The sequence below is a fragment of the Astatotilapia calliptera genome, chromosome 3 (assembly GCF_900246225.1).
Source record: "Astatotilapia calliptera chromosome 3, fAstCal1.2, whole genome shotgun sequence".
NCBI classification, from domain to species: Eukaryota; Metazoa; Chordata; class Actinopteri; order Cichliformes; family Cichlidae; genus Astatotilapia; species Astatotilapia calliptera.
The window spans coordinates 48,106,211-48,133,623 of record NC_039304.1 but is presented as its reverse complement, the minus strand read 5'-3'; the positions used below and the strand labels follow the sequence as shown (position 1 = coordinate 48,133,623).

Below are 27,413 nucleotides of genomic sequence, written 5' to 3'. Positions count from 1 at the left end.
TTTAAAATTATATGTCCCATCTCACTTTTAGGTCTGCTGATCAAGAGCAGTCATTTTTAGTTATTTCAAAATGCTAACTGGCTCTATTAGCCAACCAGGCTTTCTCAGATGAAGCTTCAAAAGCCTCTATTTCCACTAACAGTATTCAAATCCCAATTGAAAAAACATATATATTCTCACTGTGCTTTTAAATTTCTTGTTACTTTTAATTTTCAGTATCACTTACACTACTGTGTCATTTAAACAATTTTTTTTGCCCCGCCTAATAATTTTGAAATTTCTATTATTTTTTGGCAGATTCTCAAACTTCGATTGGATCTTATTTCTCTTACTCTCTATCTCCTCCATTTGTCTTTTCATTTGCACTAAGTGTTTCTCCAGTTCTTCTTTCTGTTGTGTCATTCTAGAAACCTCATCATTTATAGTCTTTATTAGCGTGTCTGTATTAAATCCAAACTGTTGATTATTTTGTTTTACCTTATCTATTTCCCCTTTGACATCGATCATGATTTCTTTTAGTTTGAAGTATCCCTTTGCTTTATCTCCCTTTAATGCAGAATCGTTTTCAACTGATTTAATCTTCTCCTCATTCTCCTTAGCCAGTCTTTCTGCCTCCTTTGTTTGGCTGATAAATTGTTCTTTCTGCTTCTCTATTTGAGTCAAAATCTCCTTTAGAACAACAATCATCCTCTGTACTGCATTCTTTTGTTTTTCTTCACACACTTTTAACTCTTCATCAAGTTTTCCATTTATGTTGCCTAAATCTTCCAGGAAAGACTGACATTCTGTGGTAGGAGTATCTTGAATTTTCATCTCTGTGGGAAAACAAATAAAAATTAAACATATACACTTTTTTATACATGTATTTAGTTCAAAATAGCACAATTTTACAGACTTTGACATGAAATGAATGTATAAATAAATCAAACACATTACTGACTCACTGTTTTCCACATAAAAATAGCGACTGCAAGAACAAATATGAGGCAGAAAATCACATTAAAGGTGACAGCAACAACACAACTTGCTGGAACCACGAAGAAATCATCTGAAATAATAAAAAAGTATATTTTAAAAGCACAACACCTTCATTTGCCTTAAATGGATTTTATTTATTAAGTTAAATGTTTTTCTTCTACCTGGAACATGTATGTGTGTTTCTCTGGTCTGGTTGGTTTTCCTCTGTTGGACTCTGCAGGTGAAGTTGTTGTTATGTCTCTTTTCTACAGTCACTCTGCTGCTGACAGTATAGAGGTCATCGGGACCTCTGAGGGTCTCTGTAGGTCCAGCAGAGAGGTGGTTTCCATCACCGTCCATCCATATTACTTCAGGCTCTGGATACCATCCTGCAGACTTACACTCCAACATCACTCCGCTGCTCGCTTTATCGAGTCCTGCTAAGTTGACACCAGGTTGGGAGGAAGCGCCTGATGATAAAAAGAAAAACGACATATTTCATCAATGACTGGTCCAATATTTAAACTAAATAAATGATCCTTTTTTTCATAAATGATTATTTACAGAAATAATCGTTCAAAAGTGGCATATGCTGGTAGCATTTAAAAGTACATATTTAAACCTTTGTGTAACTTTACCTCAAGACAATTACAGTTTTTCTCGATTGCTTAAATACTATAACCAATCTTTTGAACTAAAATTTCAAAACCATAATGCTATTTTTCAAAAAGCATACCCATTCCCCTGAACTTTAAACACTATCCCCCTGCTTTAACACATGAGTCAGATGTGGTGAACTGTTACTGCAAAACTACACACAAATCCCTAAATCTTTTAGTGCTTACACCATGTGGTCATTTAGAAAGCACTAGCATTCAATGATGTTAACTTAAGTCAGCACAGCTTGAGCTCAATTAGCACACAATTAACCAAGTGGAAACACTAGGAGTCAAAATGTATCACATGCCAATCAGAAACTTTAATGGATATATAAAAGGGCCAAAGTCAGCTCATTCAGGTTTTAAACAATGGATCCAAAGACATGCAAAGGAAGAGGTTGAGGAGGAGGAGTAACATAATTGGCCATTGATATATTGTAAATCATCGGCGGGGGGGGGGGTTTGCATTTTTTCAGAAACCCGGGGTTTTTTGGAGTGTAATTTCTTTCATAGTTAGATGCCTGACTGACAACTGTATAAAACAAAAACTACACACAATATTCGAAGCACATAGTGCACAGTCGTAAATTCCCCCTAATTTTGGTATGATCCGAGCTCAGGTACTAGGCACAGCACTTACGCATGTGAGCGAGGGGGGGAGAAGCTGCTGCCTGTTTTTGCTGTAGAAGTGCAGCCAGGCAGACAGAGGAGAGCTTAAGTTTCACCAGGTACCAAAGAAAATCATTCGTACTGTACAAATAATGTAAATATGACGGTGTATCACAAATGATTGATATCAAACTGATCACGTGACCCATAGTAGTTACTTGCTCTTCGAGTGAATCAACAAATGGCGAAATGAAAAGCCGAACAATAACAATGCTGTTTCTTTAGAGAGTCTTAGCTTACATGTGTTTATTTCATATTTTCAGTTGTTTCCCTCCACGGCTAAATAAACCGGTTTCAGTAATGTACTGATATACAAGAATAAGGGGCTTCTTTCAAAGAAAAAACTCTGGTAGTATTTTATATATTATGCTTTGTATGTTGTTCAGTATATTTCTATGCAAAACAAGAGGAATTTCAATACACAGCAGTATATTCACAGTTGAAACCAGATATTTACATACACTTTATGGAAAACACAAGAACATTTTTTTTTTTTACTGTACAACATCAGTTTAGAGTAAACCTGTTTTGTTTTGGATAAATAAATATTGAAATATCTTTTGAATTAGTTAAATGTCAGAATAAAAAGAGGGAGCTGTCTATTTTTTATCACTTTCATCAAACTTAGGAGTACATATACACTAAGTTTATTGTTAATTAATAAGAAAACTGCAGACGATTCCATTCTGAGCTGAAGAAGCTTCTGATAGGTTAGTAGAGTCCATGTGAGTAGACTGGTGGCACAGCTGTGGATGCATATAAGGCAAAACACAGAGCCTGTTTCTTTGACATGGGAAAATCAAGAGATATCAACCAAAACACCAGGAAAAGAATTGTGGAGCTCCATAAGTGTGGCTCAATTTTGAATACAATACAGTTTAAACTGTATATTTGATGATATTGGTGTTTGGCTTGATTGTCACACAAAGAGGGAGATGGAGAGGAGAATGAGGACAGAACAGAGATGGAACAAGAGCAGATGAGACAGACATTTTAGTCAAAAATGTTAGTCAAACTCATCAGAACATGTATCTCGTACCTAGTGCATCTTTTTCGATACCATTTGTTACTTTTCAAATTCTATATTTATTAAGTTATGCAGGCTTGTTTGCCCAACAAGGCTAAATATTTATATAAACTTTTCTGAATCTACATAGTGTACTTTGGTAGAATTAAAAAATAAGTGTAGTGCAGGTCTATGATGATTTTTAGTGCTACTATCATCTAGTTTTGATTCTGGTTCTGTAGTAAGTAGTCCTGCACAGTCAGAAATAGGGGTACGGAAGGGGTACATTACTGTGCCCCAAGGTACAAAAATGACATTAATACAGTCTAAGGACAAATATTGGACCTCGGGGGAACTATCTGTACCTTTTTTAGCATCTGAAAGGTACATACATGTTCCTTAATTGTGAAAAGTACTTATTTGTACCCATTCTTTCAAAAGATAAAGTACAGGTTGATTAAGCTCTTTTTGATTAGAGGTTTTTTTAAATTCTTTTTGACAGTAATTTATTTGCAACTGTATTGATTTAAGCATATATTTTAGTGTTTTTATTTTATTTTTTATTATTCATTGCTGTTGTTGTTTTTGTATTCCCTGAACCCCCCTTATTTTTAAGCTGCTTTAAGAACAATGAATTTATTTGAAAGAAAAAAAGTAAAAATGCATTTAAACATTTTTTTTAAGAGAATGTTTATTTTAAAGTATAACTATTTGGATCATCAAACAAAAAGTAGAAGAAGAAACTCAACGAATAGCTGGTGGATTCTAGAACTTTCTGTAAATGCAGCAGGTGCCATTTGGTTTTATCAACGGACGGAGATGGATTACGAACTTGCAAGTCCTGGTGTGCTCTGTTCACTTTCAACCGAGGAACTCTTAACAAAAATACAAGAGTGGGGCTTAGATGTCACCGAAGCTGAAGCTCAGCGCTTCAGAGGTAAGTTTTATTTAAAGAAAAATGTAGTGTAATTACTAATTATTGGTTTAGCCTAGCTTAACGTATATTAGCAATTTAGCTAGTTTCGGCACTCTCTTAGCTCAAATTATGTCTTTTTACAAACGTTTTTACAAACGTTTCATGTGTAAAGTTGAGGTCACAGTTCTGAAAAATGTGTACACATAGTATTTGTATAAATTTGAACTTATATATGTGGTTCGGCCACAGTCTATGGGTTCGGTAACCCCTGCGCAGCGGAACGGCGCGAAATTTGATTCCCTGGTAGCTGAATGCAGTTTACCGTTAGTGTATTACAGTTTTTTCTCGATTGCTAAAACACATTTCTTGAAACTATGCCTCATATTCTCACAACAGTAAACACAAATCCATAACATCTCACTCAATTTCCCAAATATCCTATTTTCAGGTCAAAATGAAGCTCTACACTCAAAACTATTCACTCTTGCTGAAAAACCAAACTTTGCCCTCAGACATCAAACACAAGCCCTCAAAAACACACACACTACAACAGAGTTTTGCACACTGGTACAATTAATTCAAAACAATAGTTCCAAAACAATTAGGTTGCTTATGGTTCTCCCCTTCAAAAACCTTTTCACATGATAAACACAAAAGACGCAACCAATGTATGTACAGTGGCACATTTTTATTCATGTACTATACAGTACAACACACACCAGAAACATTATCCCACCTCAGCATCTTGTCTTTGGTCTGGGTCAGGCCAGAGAATCTCATCCACATCACAGGCTATATTGGCCCTAGCCAGGCAGCGGGGGTAAAATCCTCTTGCATGCCTGATCCACCCCTGGCATGCATCTACTGATATGTCTAGGGAGGCCTCTTCCATGGCCTGAAGGAGGTGAACACGGACATAAGGTTCTCGGTCATACACTTTCCACCGCCATGCCGAAAATAACTCCTCTATCGGGTTTAGAAAGGGAGAGTATGCAGGCAGAAAGATATTAGAAAACCTTGGGTTATTGGTAAACCAGTCACGAACCAGAGCAGCGCGATGGAAGCTGACGTTATCCCACACAACAACGTAGTGAGGCTGCTCTGGCTGTGCTGGTTCCCTGTAGTCCAGCTGGAACATATGTTGTCTTAAACCATCAAGAAAAGCAAGGAGAAGCATAGTGTTATAGGGTCCTAGTACGGCATGGCGGTGGAGTACCCCTCGTTGGCTGATGGCTGCGCACATAGTGACATTCCCTCCACGCTGACCAGGGACATTTACAATAGCCTGATGGCCAATTATGTTCCTCCCCTTTTCCTTCTTTTGGTCTGGTTAAAACCTGCCTCATCCACAAAGATTATTTCATGGGGAACAGGCCGTCCTTCAATCTCAAAGATTCTCTGCAAAACACATAACACAGTAGAGTCAATCGGTACCCTGAACCACAGTTCAAGAGTGCTGAAATGGCAGCATAAACTGCCATGCTGTGATGGTACACAATACTTTATACAATATCCAAACTCATACCTGAACATATTCCACACGTTGGTTTTTCACTCTGTCAGAGTTTCGTTCGAAAGGGACTCGGTATGCCTGTTTCATCCGGAATTGATTCTTTCGGAGGATGCAGTCAATTGTGGAGAGGCTGATGGCATTTATGCCTCGAAAAAGATGATCATCCTCAATCACTCTCTCTCTCTCCTTTGAATCTCTTGCAGGCGGATTACATTATTTGCAATTACCATGTTTACAAGTTCCCTCTCTTGCCCCTCCGACAAAAGCCTTAACCTGCCTCCACCAGGTGGTCGTCTCTGTGTCCTACAAAAATAGAAGCACTCATTACTGTAACTGTCACACATTCTTTTTACAGGAAAATAATGGAAACATACTGAAACTCAAGAAACATAAGTTCAGTAACTTAAAAGTTACTGTACAAAGCAGTCTTACTGCAAGTACACCTACCTGTTTTCCTCCCTGAAGGTTCTGATGATGGAGGCAACAGTGAAGCGACTCAAATTTGGTTGTACTCGTTGCCCAGCCTCCCTCATAGTCATCCCATGGACAAGGACATGGTCAACTAAAGTGGCTCGAATTTCATCCGAGACTGACTGTCTTCTTGCCCTTGCTCTTCCCCTTCCTTGTCGCCGTCGTTCTCCACCTCCACCTCCTTCACCACGTCCTCCTCCTCCTCCACCTCTCCCTCCTCCTCCACCACCTTCCTGTTGTCCTAGACCACCTCCTCCTCCTCCTCTTTCACCACGTCCTCTTCCTCCACTACGTCCTCCTCTTTCACCATGTCCTCCTCTTTCACCACGTCCTCCTCTTTCACCACGTCCTCCTCTTTCACCATGTCCTCTTCCTCCACCACGTCCTCCTCCTTCAACACGTCCTCTTTCTCCACCACGTCCTCTTCCTTTGCATGTCTTTGGATCCATTGTTTCAAACCTGAATGAGCTGACTTTGGCCCTTTTATCTATCCATTGAAGGTTCTGATTGGTGTGTGATAAATTTTGACTCCTAGTGTTTCCACCTGGTTAATTGTGTGCTAATTGAGCTCAAGCTATGCTGACTTAAGTTAACATTATTGAATGCTAGTGCTTTCTAAATGACTACATGGTGTAAGCACTGAAAAATGTAGGGATTTGTGTGTAGAGTTTTGCAGTAACAGTTCACCAAATTTGACTCATGTGTCAAAGCAGGGAATAGTGTTTATAGTTCAGGGAAATGGGTGAGCTTTTTGAAAAATAGCGTTACGGTTTTGAAATTTTAGTTTAAAAGCCTGGTTATAGTGTTTAAGCAATCGAGAAAAACTGTAATGGTTTAATAAAATCAAGTTTTTACATCCATTCCAAGGCCATCAACACACATGGGCGGCTGAATATAACGTTTAAAGAAAATATCTTGACGCCGCACTTGTTTAAAATATAACAAGGGTGTCGCAGCTGGGGTTTGATAGTCGTGTTTTAAGCAATGTGGGAACTTTTTCAGCATGTAATCTGAGCTTGTAATACGGTCCTGCGGGTGTTATCGCTTTAAGTAATCGGTCTGAAAGAACAGACGGCAGAAACTGTCGGAAATCTGGAGAAAGGAGTCACCTTAGTAGTGAATATTAACAAATTACAGCATTCTAGTCTTTTTTTTTCTTCCAAACTTGAAAGGGCACAAAAGCATGCTCCAGACTCTGCTCTCCTGTGTCCAGTAGTCCCAAACAAACATCTAAATTTAAAAATGAAAACTTTGCATATCGAGAGGATTCACTCTAAAAATTTGGTTTATTTTATTTAATTTACTGATTTTTTTAATGAATATTTCTTTGAACTGAAAGAAGTTGTACAAAAGGTTTTAATGTGTGTGATATACGGTTTTTACCCATGTAAAAATGTGGTGATAAATATCCTTACATGGAATTTAGAGTTTGTACTACCATTTATCTTGCAGACAATGAGGTTGATGGAGACACAGTTGACTGCGGTCTTACCGAGACTATGGTTGCATACCTTTTCCAAGGATCCTTCAAAAAGCAGGTTAAATTCAACCAATTTGTGTCAAGGATGAAGGAATCTTCAGTTACACTGACTCTACAGACTGTCTCTCCAGAAGACTGGCAACCATCTACTTCGTCAACTTCAATAAGGTATTTTCTTATTTATAATGAAGTTAGTATGTCTGAAGCATACATGTTGGCCGTTATGCACTTTTAGGATTTAGTTAATATGATCATTGTTTCTACCATATGTATTGTTACTGTAGTGTTTTATACTTGAATTCATGCAATAAAAACAAACACTTAACTGTTTTCACAGCAATGAAAATACTTTGAGACTGCCAGCCTCTTTTGAAATTCCAAGATTTCCCAAAAATCTGCAACTAAAACTGGACAACAAAGAACCGTGCCATAAAAATCCAAGGGACAGACACACAATAATCAGAGTTCTATATGAAGCTGTGGCACAGTATACTATGTAAGTTAATCAGGGTAATGTTAGCTTGTTGCTTTAGAAAAAGCTGAATCTGTCATATTGAAAATAAACTGACACTTGATAAAGTTTGTTTGTCAGCAGTTGCTCTAACACTTATGTTTCTTCTGATATTACAGGTATCCCACAAATTCTGAATATGTGCAAGCTGTGAAGACGCTGGTAATGAAGTATCCTTTCCTCAAGGATCGTGAGGGAAATGGTTATGTAAGTTAAATTTAAAATTTGCATAAGGTTCCTTCAAGATTACAAAGTAAAAGTGAAGCTTTTTTCGATCTTCTTTTGTTAGTAAGACAATCTGTAGCCTCTCAGTAGGTTTGTATGAAGTATGTTTACTGATTCTTTGTTGGGTGTATTTTGTGTAGATTGTTTTTACAGTAACTTATGTTTCTGTTCAACAAGCACACATGGCATATGTCTTTGAGACGTAAATTAAAATCGGAGCGGGCACCACTAGTCGACAGTGAGGCAGTGAGGCGTTGTAAGGAGAAGTTTGGTTCTACGAGGAGAGGGCAGCCTAATAAATGTCAACGAACAAGTCAGAGAAATGTTTGTCAGGTTGGTGTGAGGGACATCTTGAGCTATAAAATGTTCTTGCCTCTGTTATTACATCTAAAACTAAGGATTAGGGATGCAACTGTACCCCTTTTTTCAAACCGGAACAATAACAATACTTGGATTAGAGCACTTGCTAATACAAAGTACCAGTGCTAATATTTCTACCTCACAAAAAATTATTAATTGGAAGGCGCTAAAAGAGGGTGAACTAGATTTTTTTTTTTAAAAAACAACGTTTTAAATATGTCTCCAAAACTAAAATTTCAAGTTAACAATTAAGATTTTATGTGAAATTATTTCAGAGTTTCCATATTTTAAATATTGGTTCATGGTATCGGTTAACTTTAACTGATACGAGTTCTTTGTGATGCACAGATCGTGTCAGCTCTAATTGTATATTTAGTCTTATATTGGGTTTCTAATCTGTTTTGACTTTCTCTTCTCACTCTTGCTTTCTTTCAAGGGACCATGCGTCCAAGGAGAGGATTTATTATCCATAGACGCCCACTTAAAGGTCTTACAGTGCCAATATCAGAAGATGCAACCAGATACCATGGTGGTTCATAACCGTATGCAGCAAACGTTTGCTTGGCGGCAAAAAGAAATTGCAGATGGTATGCCTGTGGAGGATGTGTTGAAGAAGTACCCCTTCTTAGGGATGCCTACTGGTGTAAGTCAGAAAGCTGAATTGAACTTGGAAATAGCTGTCACATTTAACATGTTTATAGTAGTAAATTTTATTTGCCCTTGACCTTGCTTTCTTCATCTGTCCCTCTTTCCTTTTTTTGTATGTTCATGTAACTTCTTACAGTATTGTTGTTAAATTCTATAAAAAAAATAATTATGCAGCACCATACATAATTAATATCAACTTTAGATTATTTCATTTTCATACACTGTTATTTTTTACTGAAAATGAATTTTTTACCTGTAGCTGTGCAACGAACTCGGATGGATCCAACCAACAACGGGTAATGTAAGCCAGCGATTTCGTGAAGGGCTCTCATGTGTTGCAGCAAAGGTGATTGACCTTACACGAGGGAAAACCCCACTCTACCAGCTCTACCTTGATGCAAGAGAGGAGGCTCTCACTGATGACCTACCAGGTATTTGCTTTTTTTTTTTTTTAACTTCAAGGCTTCCATTTTATATAATTTTTATAGGTAACTGGAAATGCCAGATAAAATGCATAGGTGATCTTGTGTTTTGTTTTTTGTGTTTTTGGCAGATCTTGACACAAGGGCTGCACTTTTATTCCTGCCATACGTCTTCAAGGAGAAACTGGATCTCTTTGTCATACTTGGAGAGGTGTGTGTATTAAAATATTTAGTCTATATAAAAGGAAAACAAATGTATCTTTTGTTAAGAGACTAAGATATTGCTTTCCTCTACCTTCTCTTTTGACTTCAAAGGTTCATCCTAAAACCCCCTATCCAACTGTTCAGCTACTTCATGAAGACTGGAAACCAGTGTTCTCCAGAAGCGCTCCAAACATTGTGAAGCTGGATGGCAGTGAAGTGTGCAGAAGCTCATGTATTTTTGAAGGAATCATCTCTTCTTTCTGCTCGTATTTTGTCTTCAACCTTGCTTATCCAAAACATCTGAAGAACACCCTGATTTTTCTCCAAAAGTACATTGTGAAAATAGATGAGTGTGAGGACCGGCCTCTGCCAATCACAGTCACCAGACAAATAAATCTTCTGTATTGACCACCATGCCTCAGCCATATCAGTGCTCCAAATGTGGCAGAAGAACCTTTAGTTTGACAAAGCTTATTCAGCACATAGGACTTATTCATTCCCATGATGCCAATTTTGCCCTGACTTTGTTCTGCCTTTCTGCTTAATTAAAAAACTAGTTTAAGGTGTCCTGCACATGTGATATATATTTTTTTCCTATATGAAGTCATTCTTTTTTGAACAAACTCAAAACACAGCCTAATAAATTTTTCAGTTTACTGTTTTGAGAATACGAGGCATAGTTTCAAGTGTGTTTAAGCAATTGAGAAAAACTGTAAGATCCTCACCATTTATTGTCAAAGGTTTTGTCTGTTTAAAGTCTTTCTCGTGATTATTTTCATGTTGGCTTGAAATAAAATATCTCCATCTGCCGTTACTCTAGCTTATTGCAGCTTCTGCATAAGTATGCATTTCAAACTTTGGAGAGGCAAAGCGTGGAATGGACCTGGTGGATTTGCATGTCTATTGCACGCTATTTTCAATAATGCAAAAGAACATCATGCATATAACTGAGACAGCAGTAATTTGACAAAGCAGCAGTATTTGAAACCTGCTCATAGCTCATTAAGAAGATATAGTTTATTAATATTTATTATATTATATTTATTATAGAGTTTATTTACTTACCAACTAGAAGCTCAACAAAATATTCTTTACTCTGTTGTGGAATGTAACATCTGTATCTTCCACTATCAGAGACTTTCACTTTGGACAGCTTCAGTGAAACATCTCCGTGCTTTAGCTTATCGATGGTCAGTGACACTCTTCCCTTGTAGGCTGTGTTTTGATCAGTCTGAAGCTCCTGTCCATTATGCCGCACAAACACAAATCTGGGGTTCAAATCAGGTTTTCCCCACTCAATTGTCATCTGAACAGCATCCACAGGAGGTTCCAGCTGGCATGGCAAAACAATGCCGTCACCAGCCACTGCTATTAATGGCGGAGATGGACCGATCTTCTGTGAATTCCCTAGGAAAAAGTAAGTCTATTTTAAATTCAAATTCAATTATCGTTGTCATGTTTGCTTTGCCCTGTTCAAATAAGTTACTTTGTTAATGAAAAAAATAGTAAAGGAGGAAAAAAAAACATTACTTTGAGAACCGATTACATGGGTGGAGTCACCAATTGTTCAGTGGCAGTTTTCTCTCTTTCTGTTTCCAAGAATCAAACAATAGTTAAACTGGACATTTGTATATACTTATTTAACAGTTACCTTTGCAAACTAGTGTCAGTAGAAGTACGACCACAATGTGCTGGAAAACCAAAGCAGTGACTCTTCTGAGCAGAGGCTTAAGAAAAATTCCATCCATGAAGAGCAATACTGGAGTGCTAAAAGTCAAATGTTAGCAAATATGTTTTTATTGTTGTTATTCATAAAAGAAGACAACACTGTTTTGACAATAAAAAAAAAAGTTTGATTGGGATGAGATTGGTTATTTTAAAAAAAAAAATTGGTATCTTCGCAAATATAATTGCAGTACCAAGGATAAGAGTTGTCGTCTTCCTGACCTCCTACAGATTTTTTCCTTTGTTATTAGTGGTTTGTAAAAAGTCTTGAAATATAATCAAATATAGCACCAACAATTTAACATCTTCTATAAAAACAACACAAAACACCTAAAAAACTAAAACTTAAATACCTGTACACTCGTCAAAACAACCCTTCTCCCCTCCTTAAGCTGTGTTCAAAAACCTCAGACTGGTTTGTACTTTGATCAGGACAACATAAAAAAAGGTGGTGGTGTGTGTGGATGAAAACGAGGTTGAGTTTAAGATATGCAATTCAGCATGGCTGCGTGGATACTAAAGACACATGATCTCTAATTCATTTTTACAAGTTGCTAAAGAAAGAAAGCTTTAGACAATTATATACATTCAAAAAGATCATGTGGTGTGTTATAAGTTTTACCGACTTCTTATTTATTTATTGTTTTATTGTTTCAGCAAAAAACAGACTGGCTAATATTTAATCCAAGATACTGTTAGATAGGTAATATAAACAGATTTGTACTTTGAACACTTTGTTATTTTTGGCACACAATGTACATAAAGGCTTGTATATGGTGTGTATTGAGGCCTTTCTTGTTTAACTGTGTAGTGGAGGTGTGGTCCCTGGCTCATTTGCCAGGGAGGGGTGGTGGAGTGAGCTCAAAAGTGGCAGTGCCAGTGAGGTTAGAGGGACAGGTGATGCTGATTATCTTAAAGAGGTTTCCCTTTTTGTAGTGAAACTGGAGAGGGAGGAGTGTGTGCGTGCAGCCAGCTGGAAAGTTGATGGACGGGGTGCCGAACCATGAAAACTACTGTGTGCAGCATCAATAAACACTTCCAAAATTATACACAAGAACAGTGTGTCTGGTCCCAGTCTTTACAAACTGCAGTTACAATCTTGCAAGTTTTAATTGATTTTAATGATAAACAGACTTCAGCTCTGTTGACCACTCAACAGACACATTTTTTTAATTTATTTTTTATTTTTTATGTTTTTATTATTATCATTCAATGGAACACTTTTATTCAAAAATAAGTATCTGGACCAGAATCCTGTAGATAATTAATGTCTTTTTGAATATGGGAAAAACATACCTGGATTTACAGACACCTTGTTAGCCTTATGTTAAAATTACTACCACTCATATATTTAAACCTGCTATGTTTTCAGCATGTGTTCATTTAGCTGGTTAAAGAGCAAAATTTAGTGAACAGCATTTAAATAGTGATGTGTTGTTCAAAGGATTACTCATTGAGCAATATTTTTTTTTATTTAATTATACATTAAATAACTAATCTCTGTTGTCCTGTCACATTAAATGTAGATCCCCAGCGTACTGCTGTGTGGTAATTGGGAACTTGAACTTGAGTTTTTTTCCCTTTTTCTTTCTTTTTATTCCAGCCACTTGATACCCTGCTGTGACTGTTTATGAAATTACCTCTAACTAAACACTGAACCAGCTGCTCAGAGGCAGACAATGTGAAAAGCCCTAAAAAAGCTATTATTGCTGTATAAGTAGAGATAGTGTCTGTCTCCCGAATCCAAACTGGAAGCTGGTTCCTCTGAAGAGGGGGCTGAAAACCAAAGACTCTCAATTCAATTCAATTTTATTTATATAGCGCCAAATCACAACAACAGTCGCCTCAAGGTGCTTCATATTGTACAGTAGACCGTGTGGGCGACCGTGGCTCAGGGGGTTGGGAAGCGCATCTGTAACCGGAAGGTCGCCGGTTCGATCCCTGGGCTCTCTGTCCTGGTCGTTGTGTCCTTGGGCAAGACACTTTACCCTACCGCCTACTGGTGTTGGCCAGAGGGGCCGATGGTGCGATATGGCAGCCTCGCTTCTGTCAGTCTGCCCCAGGGCAGCTGTGGCTACAACTGTAGCTTGCCTCCACCAGTGTGTGAATGTGAGAGTGAATGAATAGTGATATTGTAAAGCGCTTTGGGTGCCTTGAAAAGTGCTATATAAATCCAATCCATTATTATTATTATAGAACCTACAATAATAGATACAGAGAAAAACCCAACAATCATATGATTCCCTATGAGCAAGCACTTTGGTGACAGTGGGAAGGAAAAACTCCCTTTTAACAGGAATAAACCTCCGGCGACCGGTAGGGGTATTCTACTTTTAAATACTCTAGGAAAAACAAGTAAGCCTGCAGGCTGAGGGCGACGTGCTCTAATGGGGTGATATGGTTCTATAAACAACAACAAATGAGAACCAGTAGCAGAATAAGCTATTTGGTATTGGCGGAGAAGATTTTGCAAGTATGTTGTCAACACAGTCCACATACTCAACTCTTCTGCTCAACCCACAAATGCATTTTCCTTACAAATGTGGCACAATAACGTGGCACAAAAATGCAAGAAATAAACTGGCCTACACAGCATAAAACCCCCAGATTGTGGAATTCACTCCCTCCATCTCTACGTTGCCTGGATTGTATTTATTCTTTTAAACATCATCTTAAGACTCATTTATTTAGACTAGCTTTTAATTAGATTGGTGCTGTTTGATTATGCTGTTTTATGTTTATCTATTTTATATTATTGTGAAGCAATATAAATCAATATATAAATCAATAAAGTAAAGTAATTTATTACCAAGGATAATTGTAAAAACAAAAGAAATGTATTTAATTTTTATGATAAGTTTACATTTGCATGAATGTGCACTCAATCAGATTTAAGGTTTATCGCACTGCAGATTTTTTTCTCGTTTTATTAAGCTGCTTCTAGTTCAAATCAATTGTGTTTTGACACTGCTTTATTTGCAGTTTGGTAGCTGTTAAAGATTTCTTTTATTTCTCTCTTTTTTCTCCATTTTTAATTTATGCAATTTTTGCATAAATGGAAAAGGACACACATGGAGAAGGATATGAACTATGTGGACTTAACCCAAAATATTTAACCCAAAATATTCAAACATGATTAGGATCATTTGTGGTTTGCTTTATTTTCTTAAAAAAATATTTGAAGTCTTGAAGATTTACATACACATTAAACAGTACTCATCAAGTTTTCCATTATGTCCTTGTCTTTCTATATTTTACTCTTTTAACCTCAAGTTGGGTTATATACTGACAACTGAACTTTGGTTGTTGGGTATAGTTAACCCTTTAAGACCTACCATAGAACCAAGTCTGCCAGAACTTATATTATATTTTTACATGGTGTGGTGCCATTTTTGGGAGCATTTCAAGTAGCTATACATCAATACAACCACTATAGCCCAGATTTTAATAATATGTATGCATTAAGTGCATAGTAATTGCATAAATTGCAAAAAAGTGCAATAAACTACAAAAAAATTGAAAATCGTTTTTGCTTTTTTAACATATATTTCTAGTTAGAGAAATTTAAGAGGCTTATCCCTCAAAACTGTAAATACAAAAAAGTTGCACAAAATAGTTTCCTACCACAGGAAATTTATTTTGAGTGTCTTCATAGTTTTATTTTTGAAATACACCAATTTTTATACACTGCAGGAAAAACGAAAATAAATATTATAGTGCAAATTTGCAAAAAAGCAGCATATGCATCAAAATAAACTATTTCCAGCAGTGCAATATGAGTCCTAAGCATCCCAGAAACGACACAGAAAGTCATAAAGTCAAAGATAATTTTTAAAAACACAAGTATAGGCTCATGAGGCTATATGGTAAAAAAAACTACATTTCCGCGAAAATGACGTCACTTCCGGTTTCGGGCAGGTAATGGCGGACATACAAAAGTTCGCGCTGACGTCTATTCCAACATAGGAAGTGTTACGAACAGCTGATCGGATCGGCAAAGCGTGTTTCTGGAATATTATGTTTTTGTTGCTGAAAGCGCTTTTTATGCAGTTTTTGCAAAGCTATATGTGGAAGGAAACCGTGACCTAGGACAAGCTGATGGCATAAGATGTAAGTACAACTCCTCCGGTTTCATATGCAAAAAAAATATTGTGCTAGCTTACGTGGTTGCAGTGCTACTGGGATTTAAAAATAGTTACGCAAAACAGAGTCTAAAATTTTTGTCATTTACTCCCTAAAGAGTCATCTACTCCCTAAAGGCAACCATAAATGAGGACTTTACTTAGGCCCCACAGGCTTCTACATCTTCTTCTGAAGTCTTCATTTCACGTCTTTTATGCTGTCTTCCTTTTCTCTCCCCAACCAGTTGTAGAGGATGGTTGCCCCTCCCTGAGCCTGGTTCTCCTTGAGATTTCTTCCTGTTAAAAGGGATTTCTTCCTTCCCACTGTTGCCAAAGTGCTTGCTCATAGGGGTCATATGATTGTTGAGTTTTTCTCTGAACTGAATCTAGTTATGAGCTGTGCATGTAATTTGGTGGTTGTGCTGGAAGTTGGGGTTACATAAGAAGTCTTTTTAAGGCCCACCAAAATCTTAGGGCTGCCCCTGGACAGCCCATCAATAGGGTTCAAGAGTTTGTTGTTACCAGGGTTTCAGACACTGATGTTGACAACAGCACTGCTATAAAGGTGGTGTTGTGTTTAGCAGTTTCACCCCAGTTCTTTTTATTACTCAGGCCTCCAGAGATGACACCGGGACTCAGAAGTTATTTCACAAAACCTTTATTCATCTTCAATCACTCATGCACCTTCTAGAAGGGAGATTTACATGGCCCGGCAATTCCTCTGCAAATCTCAACTTCTTTGTCTGTTACAACCAATTTTATAGAAGCAACCCCCCAACGTAAAACCCACATGGTGTGTTGTAAACCCAAAATGCTGTGTTTGTGTATGTATATGCGAGCATGTGAGTGGCTGAATGTGTGTGTACCCGTGTGTGTGTGTGTGTGCATGTGAGTGAATGTGTGTATGTGTCTCCATGTATGTGAATTCCTGCCAGTCAAAAAAGCCATCTCCACACACCCAAGCTACACCAAACTCCTCTACAAAACATAGTTAACAGATTACAAGCACTGAGACCCCCACTCTACTTCCATTTGGCAGTTTCCACTGGGCGTTGGCCTCTTGTTGTCTTACTTTTACAGCTAAGCATGAGGGAGGGTCTCCTGCAAACCTGCTTCTGTTGTGACAGTTATGAGCCTTTATTACATTCAGGGACAAGGGTAACAGACTTCTTCTCGCATTCCTATCTGTTCCATACAGTCCTAGCATCCCCCAACTGTGGCTTCCTATTTCTTTTTATGACAGGCAGACCCCCAGCGTTAATGAATTCCTCTCCCTCTACACAATTATACACACACTCAGGCCTATAGCTAAACCAACCTAAAACACACAGACGTTCACAAATCCTTTCCTATTCCTCTGATCTACAGCTGCACCCTTTCAACTCAGCAAACTTAAGCACTTTGTATTCTAATCATTGTTTTCTTGTACTCACAGTGGCAAAATAAAAAAAGATTCTGATTTGATTGTTCTTTGTACTGTGGATCACTCCAAGCAGTAAAAATCATAGGGATTTAAAATTATTTAACAGAAGTAGGAACACAAAAATGGATGTGTGCTAGCTGTGTGACTCTGGCTCAGTGGATTGGAGATGGCAGCCCTAACATAGAACTCTATGTAACCAACCTGAGGTTGTACTAAAGCCCAAACTGAATATATACTACTATAACAGAAAAGCTGCTATATCTGGTCTAGTTCTCAAGAAATAATGCATACTGATCATGAAAGCCAAAAATAAATTAATAGAAATCACAGTTTTATTTTGTTATTTACGCTCTTTGCTGAGCAATTGTAATGTCTGATTAAAAGGTTTTAGATATACTATGAAACAAAGAAGGACTATCAATGCAACTTAACAAATAAATCTCAGTAATACACCCAACCATGTGACAAGCATTTCTAGTTTGTGCAATGCAATTAAACAATTGAAAACAGGCAATAAATCCCTGTGCAGTGTATGCATCACTGGACTTTGAGTTATCAAAGTCCAGTGATGAGGCCTTGAGTTGTTTACAATACCCAGAAATAAAATACTGCCAGGCACAACCTCAAAATAAATTAATAATTTCTTCATGCACAAAAAATGTAGACGGTCGGAAGACCTGCCTTATATTATATATATTATTATAATTAAATTTTGTTACAAAGAAAACTCAGTGGAGCTTCAGTAACTGTAAAAATTGAAGTTTCAATTTCAAAAACATCTTTCAAACACAAAGATACGGTGATCTTTAGTACATTATCAACTATTTAGCCACTATTGAAAGTAGAGTATCTATATTCTGTAGCAGCCGGTCTACATGGTTCCTTGATTTTTCATATTCTCTCTGCTGCTCATCTAGTTTCCATGTGACTTTTAGCAGATCTTCTTTTTCTTTCAGCAACCCAGGTGTATTCTCTACTTGTTGAAGATTCATTTTGTTCTCCTTTTTCTCTTCTTCATTCCTTTTAAGATGCTGTGTAAGTTGATCTCTGTGTTCCTCAAGCTCCACCTTTTGTTTCTTCAGGGTATGAATCACTGCATTTTTCTCCTCCAAAGCTATCATTGATCCAAAACAGAAACATGTTAAAACACTGTAGTAAATAAGTGTAGCAAAAAAATTGGTGTTATTTTAAACAAAATTACAATTTGAAGATATAATTCAGTATATGATGTTCATTTTTGTTGGCCTTTATTTAACTTTTATTTGATAGACAGTGAAGAAAGAACAGGAAAGCGGGGCAAGAGAGACAAGGAGGAAGACATGTGGCAAAGGGCCGCGGGTCAGACTCAAAGCCAGGCACGTGGTCGCCTGCTCAACAAACTGAGCTAAACCAGCACCCGATATGATGTTTCATTTTTGAGAGTTCAGACAAAAGACAGCAATATACATTAATTAGCCTAAGAGGATTTCACTTTTGGAAGCAATGTGTCAGAAAAAGAATGCACACATTGGATTTATAATACCTGAAAGAAATAAAAATAAAATAATGAGCATTTTCATGGCATTATGTAAAGCTTTGATTCTTGAGGCCAATCTTCAATATTCTGACCACAAGTATTCTGTATGTAACTGCCACATTGATATCCTTAATCAATCAGGGGCCTGTGCTTCGTACGTCGCTTACTACATCCAAGACCAAATGACACATCCAAGACCAAACTATCGCGCTAACCGTGAGCTCGCTAATCCGGTTCCCCGAACACACCTGCTGTTGACGATTAGTACAGCTGGACGCAGTAATGTGACATCACTGGGTGTCGTAAAAGGGGCTACGCATCGATAGTAGAAACATTGATCGGCAACCCGCTGATTGGTCGGCGAAAATGCCGAAGGGGCGTGCTCGGTATTATCCGGCAGCAGAGCAAGAACTCATGAGTGAGGGATTTCAGGAGTTTCAGAGTTTAATTAAAACGCAAGGGAACACTGCAAAGGCTGCAAAAGCAAGGAGAGAGGGCTGGCAGAAAGTTGCTGACAAATCAAACTCGTAGGTAATTTAATAATAATAATAATAATAATGGATTGGGTTTATATAGCGCTTTCCAAGGCACCCAAAGCGCTGTACGATACCACTATTCATTCACTCCCACATCCACACACTGGTGGAGGCAGCTACGGTTGTAGCCAGGCTGCCATATCGCGCCATCGGCCCCTCTGGCCAACACCAGTAGGCGGTAGGGTAGATCTATCATATGACACTATATTGTCCAATATCATATGGCATTATATTATATTATAATATGTTATATTATATCCCCTTTCACATTAGAGCCACAACAGGACCCACAAGAACATGGGAACAAGTAAAAGTGGAATACAGGAGTATTCTACAGAATGGTAATATTTATCTCTTATATTGCTTTTCGTCTCCTGGCAAGGTAATACTGGCCTGTAATACTCTGTTAGTTCGTTCGTAACAGCAACCAAGAAAAGGGCAGAGGAAGAAAAGACAGGTGGTGGTCCTGCACCCCCTCGTCAACAAGTTGGTTAAGTAAATAATACCCTCACGGGAATATCGATATCTCTCAATGAGCACACTGTCGCGCTGAGCTAAAGGATCCTGTCTATCCCGCAATATACGCTGAATTCTGAGGACTCTCCTTATCAATCTTGCACCTTCCGCAATGGGTCGGTCGCGTATACGGACAGGACATGGCTGCGACAGGCTTCCCAAATCCACCTTCGCTTTTATAGCCGTGGTCTCTCATCTTGATTACACGAAGTAATTTACAATTACTACTCTGAAATATGAATTACATCTGTAATAATCACATACATGTAATAGAATGTTAATAGTACATTTCCCTTTTTTAGGAAATGACCTGTATGTATCTGTGTGACATCAATAAAAGGATCAAGTGCTGCATTATCTTTAGTTACATTGATGTCATTTATTTATGGTGAAACAGTGGTAAAATATCGCTGTTGCTTTCGTATAAATGAAGCGGACATACCTGAGTGGCCGCGATCTAATCCTGTTTACATAAAGTAAACCTGCTCGGGAGCAGGTTTACGCTTACGGCTCTGTTGCTCTGACAGCAAGTCCCGGATGAGCTTCGGGGAACCGAACGATCCAGGATCACGCGAAATCGTCAACAATCTAATCCAGCTAACTTACTTAGCGAGGTACGAAGAACGGGCCCCTGCTCTCTGTTTTGAACCTGGAGATATTTTACCTCATCACATACATCAAGATTGGTATTAGATTTAAAGTCATAATGTTTTAGAGACATGACCTTTTAAATGCAGGTTATGACATCAGTCTTAGTGATATTATATTTGATATCATATTCTATAATGCATAATAAATCTATAGAGCAGAACTAAATCAGTCATGCGACCAATATTAGAAGCTTTTGGCTGGTGAGGCACCCAAATTATGGATTGAAAAATAAAACTGTCCTCACATCCATTGTCGGGCATTCCTGGTGAACATGTCCTGACTGCCTGCACCTCAGAAACACTTGCTGCTGGGCCACCGCAACCTGTGTAGAGACAGCAGATGGAAAGGTGTTAGTGGGTGAACTCAGCCACTGCTCTGCAGCAGGCATGTCCTTGTCTAACACAATTATCAATATGCGTTCTAAATGGGGGTGAGAGACTATTACCCCAACAAAGAGAATAAATAGAAATATGATCAGGCTGTTTAATCATACTGCAAATCTTTCCATATATAAAAGTGCTTGAACTCACGTGGAGACACTCTTGTGTCTTCATTTTGTCCTGCATCCGCAGAAAACGGTAAACAATTCTCTGTTGATTCCTCTGATTCTGAAATGAATGTGTGATGCATCAGTACTGGTAAAGTCTTGAGCAACCCCTCATTTTTTTTGGTTTACTTGAAATGAGCCAGACTTTTGTGCAACTTTTCAAAGTAGTTTTGATCAATACTTCTCCAGACTTTTTAAAGGTCTTTCGAAGCATTTCTATGGACACTAGTGATATGCGGATCGATCCTGAAATATCGATTCCTCCGATACCAATCATTTATGTTCTAGAATCGATTCTCACATTAAAATATCGATATTTTAGTCATTTAGAGTAAATTTGTAGTTTATCATTAACAGGAACACAGTGGAAAGAAACTATAACATTCGGATTGTCTACATTCAAAGGAACTACTTCCTCTTCCGCCTTTCATAGTCATGTGCGAAATACGGCTGTATAAATGTCTCGCAGCCCCTTGGCTAGGGATGGGTATCGAAAACCGGTTCTTGTTGAGAACCGGTTCCCACTGTTTCAATTCCTTGGAATTGTTTGCCATTTTTGCAAACGATTCCCTTATAGATTCCAGTCGCCCCGAATGACGTCACCACGTTGCGGAGCGTCATTTACCTGGCAGGAAACATGGCGGCTCAGACGCCAGAAAGTTTGGTTATACTTTACAAGAACGGATGACAACAGGGCAACTTGCAATACTTGCAAAGTAGATATTTCGTTTAAGGGAGGAAACACTACGAATATGCAAAAGCATTTGCTCACAAAACACGCGATGACCTTAAATGAATGTCGTGTTTTTAATTCCGCTCCGGACTCGTGAATCTCAACCCAGCAGCAGTGGTAACGGTAGCGTCTCCTTTCAAGCCAGGATAGACTAATGTTACCGAGCAGTGACTAAGTTTGTGATCAAAGGCTTGCACCCATTTGCCACAGCAGATGCCCCCGATTTTCGGTAAGTGAATGTGTTTAATTGTAGGCAGGGACATTACTGGATATTCTTGTGTAATTGCTACAGAATAATTTATGTTATACTTTGTTATTGCTACAGAAGAATATTTATTTTATTATTTTACATTTACAGTTTTTTTCCCCCGGGGTCCCTGTGACACCACATTGAAGAGCCATAGGCTGGATCTCTTAAGATCTCACTGCTGGGTTTGTAAGGCCATGTTACTCCTAAATTTCTATCTTGTTCAAAGAGAAGATATAAAACAAAGTTCTAAGCTAATCGACCTTAGTGTTCTCCTTTTTTAAAAAGAATCGATAAGAGAATCGATAAAGAATCGAATCGTTAAACAGAATCGAAAATGGAATCGGAATCGTGAAAATCTTATCAATACCCATCCCTACCCTTGGCGTGCGCCCTCACAACAATGGCTGAGCGTAATTGTGCAGATGTGTTTTACCTCCACAAACAGCTGAGACGTGGTTTGGATACATGTGGCAAAAAAGTGAGGTGTTGTGGCCATACTTGCCAACCTTGAGACCTCAGAATTAGGGAGACATTCAAAAGGGCTGTTTGGGGGGATAAATATATTTTACAGCGTTTATTTATCGGATAAAATACGTTAAATGTCACCGTTATTATTGGCCGGCCCGGAAACAGCGGGGGTGTCCAAATTCAGAGGCTGCTTCCACCTGAGGACCCGGCCTTCGCGGTCTAAAGAAAGCCGGGTAGTACGTCACGAGCTCCCTCGGTGGAGTGAAACTCTGCCGTCTGCTCCTTGCTATCTAAAATATAACAGGACACTGATGTAAACTCTTCTGTTTAATTAGTTTTCTGTTTGATGTTTATTCAGCTGTGTGAAAACCCCAGAGGAACCCTCCCGATGGAATAATAAAGTTTAATTTAATTTAATCTAATAACTTTAATCTCAGCCAAACCGATTTACTCACGAATAAATAAAACACTGAAAAAGCCAAACAATAGCATTTTTACGTTATCAATAACTTATATATCATGTTTAACCCGAGTAGCGAAAGACCGGGGGGTTTGAAGACGATGTGTCGGTCGGCTCAGATATTTGAAGTTTACACAACAACATTCTCACCTGAAAATATGTTAAAAGTTTTTTTGCGACCCAGAAAGAGAAATAAGAGTGATATTAAAACTAAGTCGCTGCCGTCATTGTTGGAAACTGGAATTGGCTGGGCCGCGCTATGAATTCTGCATATGGTTTTTCAACTTTGTTGTCCGGGTGGATAATCTGGAGAAAGGTGGGATTCTCCCGGAAAAATCGGGAGGGTTGGCATGTATGGTTGTGGCAACATCACTAACCTTGTCAAACACCTCAGAGTAAATCATATCACAGAATATGACGAGCGTATGTTGAGGCGAACTGAAGAGGAGGAGAGGGACAGGTGACGTCTCTCACGGAGTCCTTTAGTGCTGCAGGCAGGCAAGGTGTTCAAATAGTGCACAACTTCAGTTTTTTTTATTTCTATATGATGATCTCTGCATTATTAAGTGATAAGAACAAGAAATCTGATGTCCTGTAATCATTATGACGCTATAATTTGAGATACAATAAATAAAATCCTTTTTTGTACAAAGTATCGGTATCGGATCAGTATCGTCGATACCACCCTGAATATTACTTGGTATCGGACCGGAAAGGAAATCAGTGGTATCGCACATCACTAATGGACACTGACTATAGTTTTTAAACTCATTTTCATCTTTCAGAGGAGTTTTACCAGATGTGTGTTTGTGTGTTTAACTACTTAACCAGCACTGTGTTGTATGTACACAAACAGACTACTTAGCAACAAACCAACTTTAAGTATTATCTTTGGCTCTTTGTTACCGTCATCCAGAATTACATCTTTTTCTTTTTACATTTGTTTAATTGGAGCTATTAAAAGTATAGAGTTTGACAGGATAACATTTTATTTTTGTACCAAAAAGGTGGTTCTTATAGAGCTATTTCCCAAAAACGTTGCATAACTCAACACAGTGTGCAGTATGCTGTTAGAAAAATTTCAGAAACTGGACAGGTGGACGAGAAAGGATGTGGCAAACCTAAAAAAAAATTTCTAGAGCAGTTAAACAATATCTGAAAGTGATGTCTCCACAAAATAGGAAAACCTGAGGCATACAATATATCTGGTCTTTTATTTGATAGATCTACTGTATAACAGGTCTACTGTATATATGACCCCAGGTGCAGGCTATGTAAAGATGCCCCTGACACAGTCCAGCACATAACAGCATGCTAGCTGGCAGGTGCTAGCTGGCAGGGCATACATACAGTTAAGAGTTTACCCCCAAGTTAGGCAAGTGGCTCTAGCAGATCACAGGCTTCAAGCTCCCAGGCCTCTGGTAGAGGACCCAAACTTGAAGAATAGACTGCCCCACAGGGGCAAGAGGGGAATTTTATACTACACACAGACAACTACACCACTGACAACAGCTATTGGAAAGAAAACCAAGATCATTTCACCTTTGGATTCATTAAGCCAGAATATAAATGCATGTAGCTGCCTGCAAAATAGTAGCTGCAGCAATCTTTACTTCCCTTCTGTGTGGAGCATGTTCTCCCAGTGTTCCTGTGTATTCTCTTAGAGAACTTCAGCTTCCTCCCACATCCCAAAAACATGCAGTTCATGTTCATTTACTTTGAATGATACCCTATCAATTTAGGGATCATAATAATTAATTTGAAATTGCTTTGAAAATTTCAAAAACAGCTATTAAACAAATGTGTCTTACCTATGTTTCTCCTGTTGTACCAAGTACAGAAAGCATATCCAATAAGACCCACACCAATTGCCACAGTACCTAAGATTAAATAAAAAGCAGTTCTGGATAAATGAATCCTGGAAGAATGTTAACAAAGACAAATAAACAAACACACACAAAACTGCTAACATATCTAAAAAAGTTCATGTCTTGCCCTCTCTTTCCCTCTGCTTCCCTGCCTTTCTTCTCTGCCCTGTCCAATGAAGCCATTAAAGGCCAAAATTTCAAAAAGCATTATAGTAAAGTTAAAAATTGTTGGTTTGGTATTAGTAATGCTGAAACAAAGAATATGTAAAAACAGTGCTCACTGAAACAGATTGCCTGTGATTGCCTACAATTTAAAACTGACTTTAGAGTTGGCTACAACAAAATAAGAAACACAATGTATTGCTCTAGTTAGGTCTAGCTCATGTTACAGCAGAGTCAATAATCTAGAAATTAAAAAGAGCCAAACAGAAAGTAATACGAAAACAAAACAAAACATGGAGGCCGTATACTACTCATCCACTAATTTACCTGATATCATTTTGTTCATCTCACTTCCAACAGCAGTAGACAGAATATGTGAACGCACCAAGGGGCTACAAACAGAAATTGTGAAAATCCAAATATATTATATAAAGTAATTTGTTTTTAATATATGAACAACTGATGAGCAATCTAATTTTCTCGAAGTCAACTTCACATTGAATGAACATAAGAGACTAAACATAAGAGACTATTTCTTGAGAACATGACTTTTCGATATGGTTCATTATAGCCTTGTCCAGCTTCCTTAACATTTTAAAGGACACATAGCACCTAGACCGAAATATCACTGTATACATGTTTTTGGCAAGTAAGTTTTGAGCTCTCATCTTTGGCATGTTTTTAAAGACTCAACTAAACAAAAAATTATGTTTATTTTTTTCAACAGGTTTACCCATTAAAATTTAAATAGGTTCTTGATAAGTTGTCTGTTATGTCCAAATGCAACACTGGTTCATCCCTTGAGTGAGGTGCCCTTTCTTATGCTTCACCTCATCAGTGTTAAGGAGCTTACCAAACAAACAAACAAACAAAAATATTCCTCTTCAAATGCACAGGTTCACTAAACTGGACTGAAAATGTGTGGAAAAGCAGCAACTGTCCAAACAAAACCTGTGCAATATATAAATAAATTTTGGGAAAATAATTATGGGAAAGGTAAAACATTCAGGAAAAAAATAAGCTATCATAGGCTCATTTTCTTCTGTCTTATTTCATGACCTCTTCAGTCTGCTGTATTTTCTGTCATTTTTTCGTATATTTTATCAGATGATGAAGCTCATTATTGATAAACATTTATTTAAAACAGAATAGTGATACAGTTACAGCAAAACAGCTGAACTATATGATCCATATCAGTTTTATTAATACCACAATATTTTAATTAAAAAGCTTTTAAAATGTCTTGTTCTGGTTAAATGTCACACCCTGACTTACTTTTCCATGCTAATAAAGAGAGAAAAAACTACCTACACATTTAGCCACTTAGTTGCTCTTAGCCAGCTGACAGCCAGGAGCAACTTCTGTTAAAATCAAGAATTTCTCCTGAGGACAGCGCATGCTCTCACAGTTACCCCAATATAACACAAGTGATAATCTGCACTGCAAAACAGAGTCAACCTCTGTGATTGCATGAACCTAAATCAGCAAAACAGGCATATTTCTATATTGTCAGGTCATTCCATCCAGAGGAAAATACTTCTGCATATTTTTGAGTTAAACTTTATTATAAATTCTACATGATGTCACAAATTTTGCAATGTTTTTACATCAATTTTATTAATGAATTGCATAGTTTTAAAAACTGAATTTGAACAGCAATCTAACAGTCAGATAAAACTGTGATTTATTTGATCAAAAGACAAAAAAATACATCAGTAGCATTCACTAAGAAAGTTTTACAGTACATGCAATCATGGGAATATCTGTCACACAAACAGTGGTAGAGTTGTTAAAACTGGTTCAAGTTTTACCCTCTCTAAACTACAAACTGCAGCCAGGTTTTAAATCATCCAGTCTTATTTTGCTTATATTCACAAACAATTCTGCTTTTAATTTCAGGGATTTTACCACTAAGAAGTTTAAAAATAATTTCAGTAAATTTCCACATACCTGTTAAATGTGTCAAAGCTTCAGTCTCCTTTTTCAATGTTCAACACTATAAATGTCCTCAAAGAAAATCGTTGCACTTTAACCCTGGTAAACGGCAATCAAAGCTGGGTGTGTGTTTACAGTTTTCTTGATCTTTGTCTTGTACTACTTTTACTACACACACAAACACACACACGATTCCTTTTCAGAAAGTTAAACTGTTCCTTTACAAAACATTAAGTGTCAAGTATACCCAACCGAAACAAGCAATGTTACAGAAAACAGGTAACAGTGAGATACATACAGAATAAAATTGAAAACAAAAAAAACATGTGACGTGATTTGCAGTGAACATCAACTGTGACTCTGAACATTTGGATTGCGGTAATGGCATGTAATAACCTGTCATAAAATCAGTTAATATAACTCTGCTTCTACAGACACATATAACAAACAAAATCTCAAGG

General features: G+C 37.7%; 1 protein-coding gene and 1 pseudogene across 1 annotated transcript; one reads left to right on the top strand and one right to left on the bottom strand.

The window, feature by feature from the left end:
• Window positions 1-809: 809 nt before the first annotated feature.
• Window positions 810-25,354, bottom strand: LOC113015252 (butyrophilin subfamily 1 member A1-like). The gene is made up of 9 exons (XM_026157202.1): window positions 25,345-25,354; window positions 24,799-24,867; window positions 21,060-21,137; window positions 20,774-20,851; window positions 18,288-18,424; window positions 11,107-11,437; window positions 1,140-1,427; window positions 945-1,048; window positions 810-815 (listed from the first exon to the last, which is right to left on the bottom strand). The coding sequence occupies exons 1-9, from the start codon at window positions 25,352-25,354 to the stop codon at window positions 810-812; spliced, it is 1,101 nt and encodes a 366-aa protein (XP_026012987.1).
• Window positions 4,073-10,548, top strand: LOC113019618 (sterile alpha motif domain-containing protein 3-like; annotated as a pseudogene).
• Window positions 25,355-27,413: the final 2,059 nt, after the last annotated feature.

Bases quoted from the DNA above. Each gene is read 5' to 3' on its own strand.
- LOC113015252 (XM_026157202.1), bottom strand. The intron at 18,425-20,773 runs GTGAGGACAGTT...GATCAATGATAG, and splicing joins AGGAATGCCCGACAATGGAT to CTTTGGAGGAGAAAAATGCA. The intron at 1,428-11,106 runs GTAAGTAAATAA...TTTTATCATCAG, and splicing joins TTTTGTTGAGCTTCTAGTTG to GCGCTTCCTCCCAACCTGGT.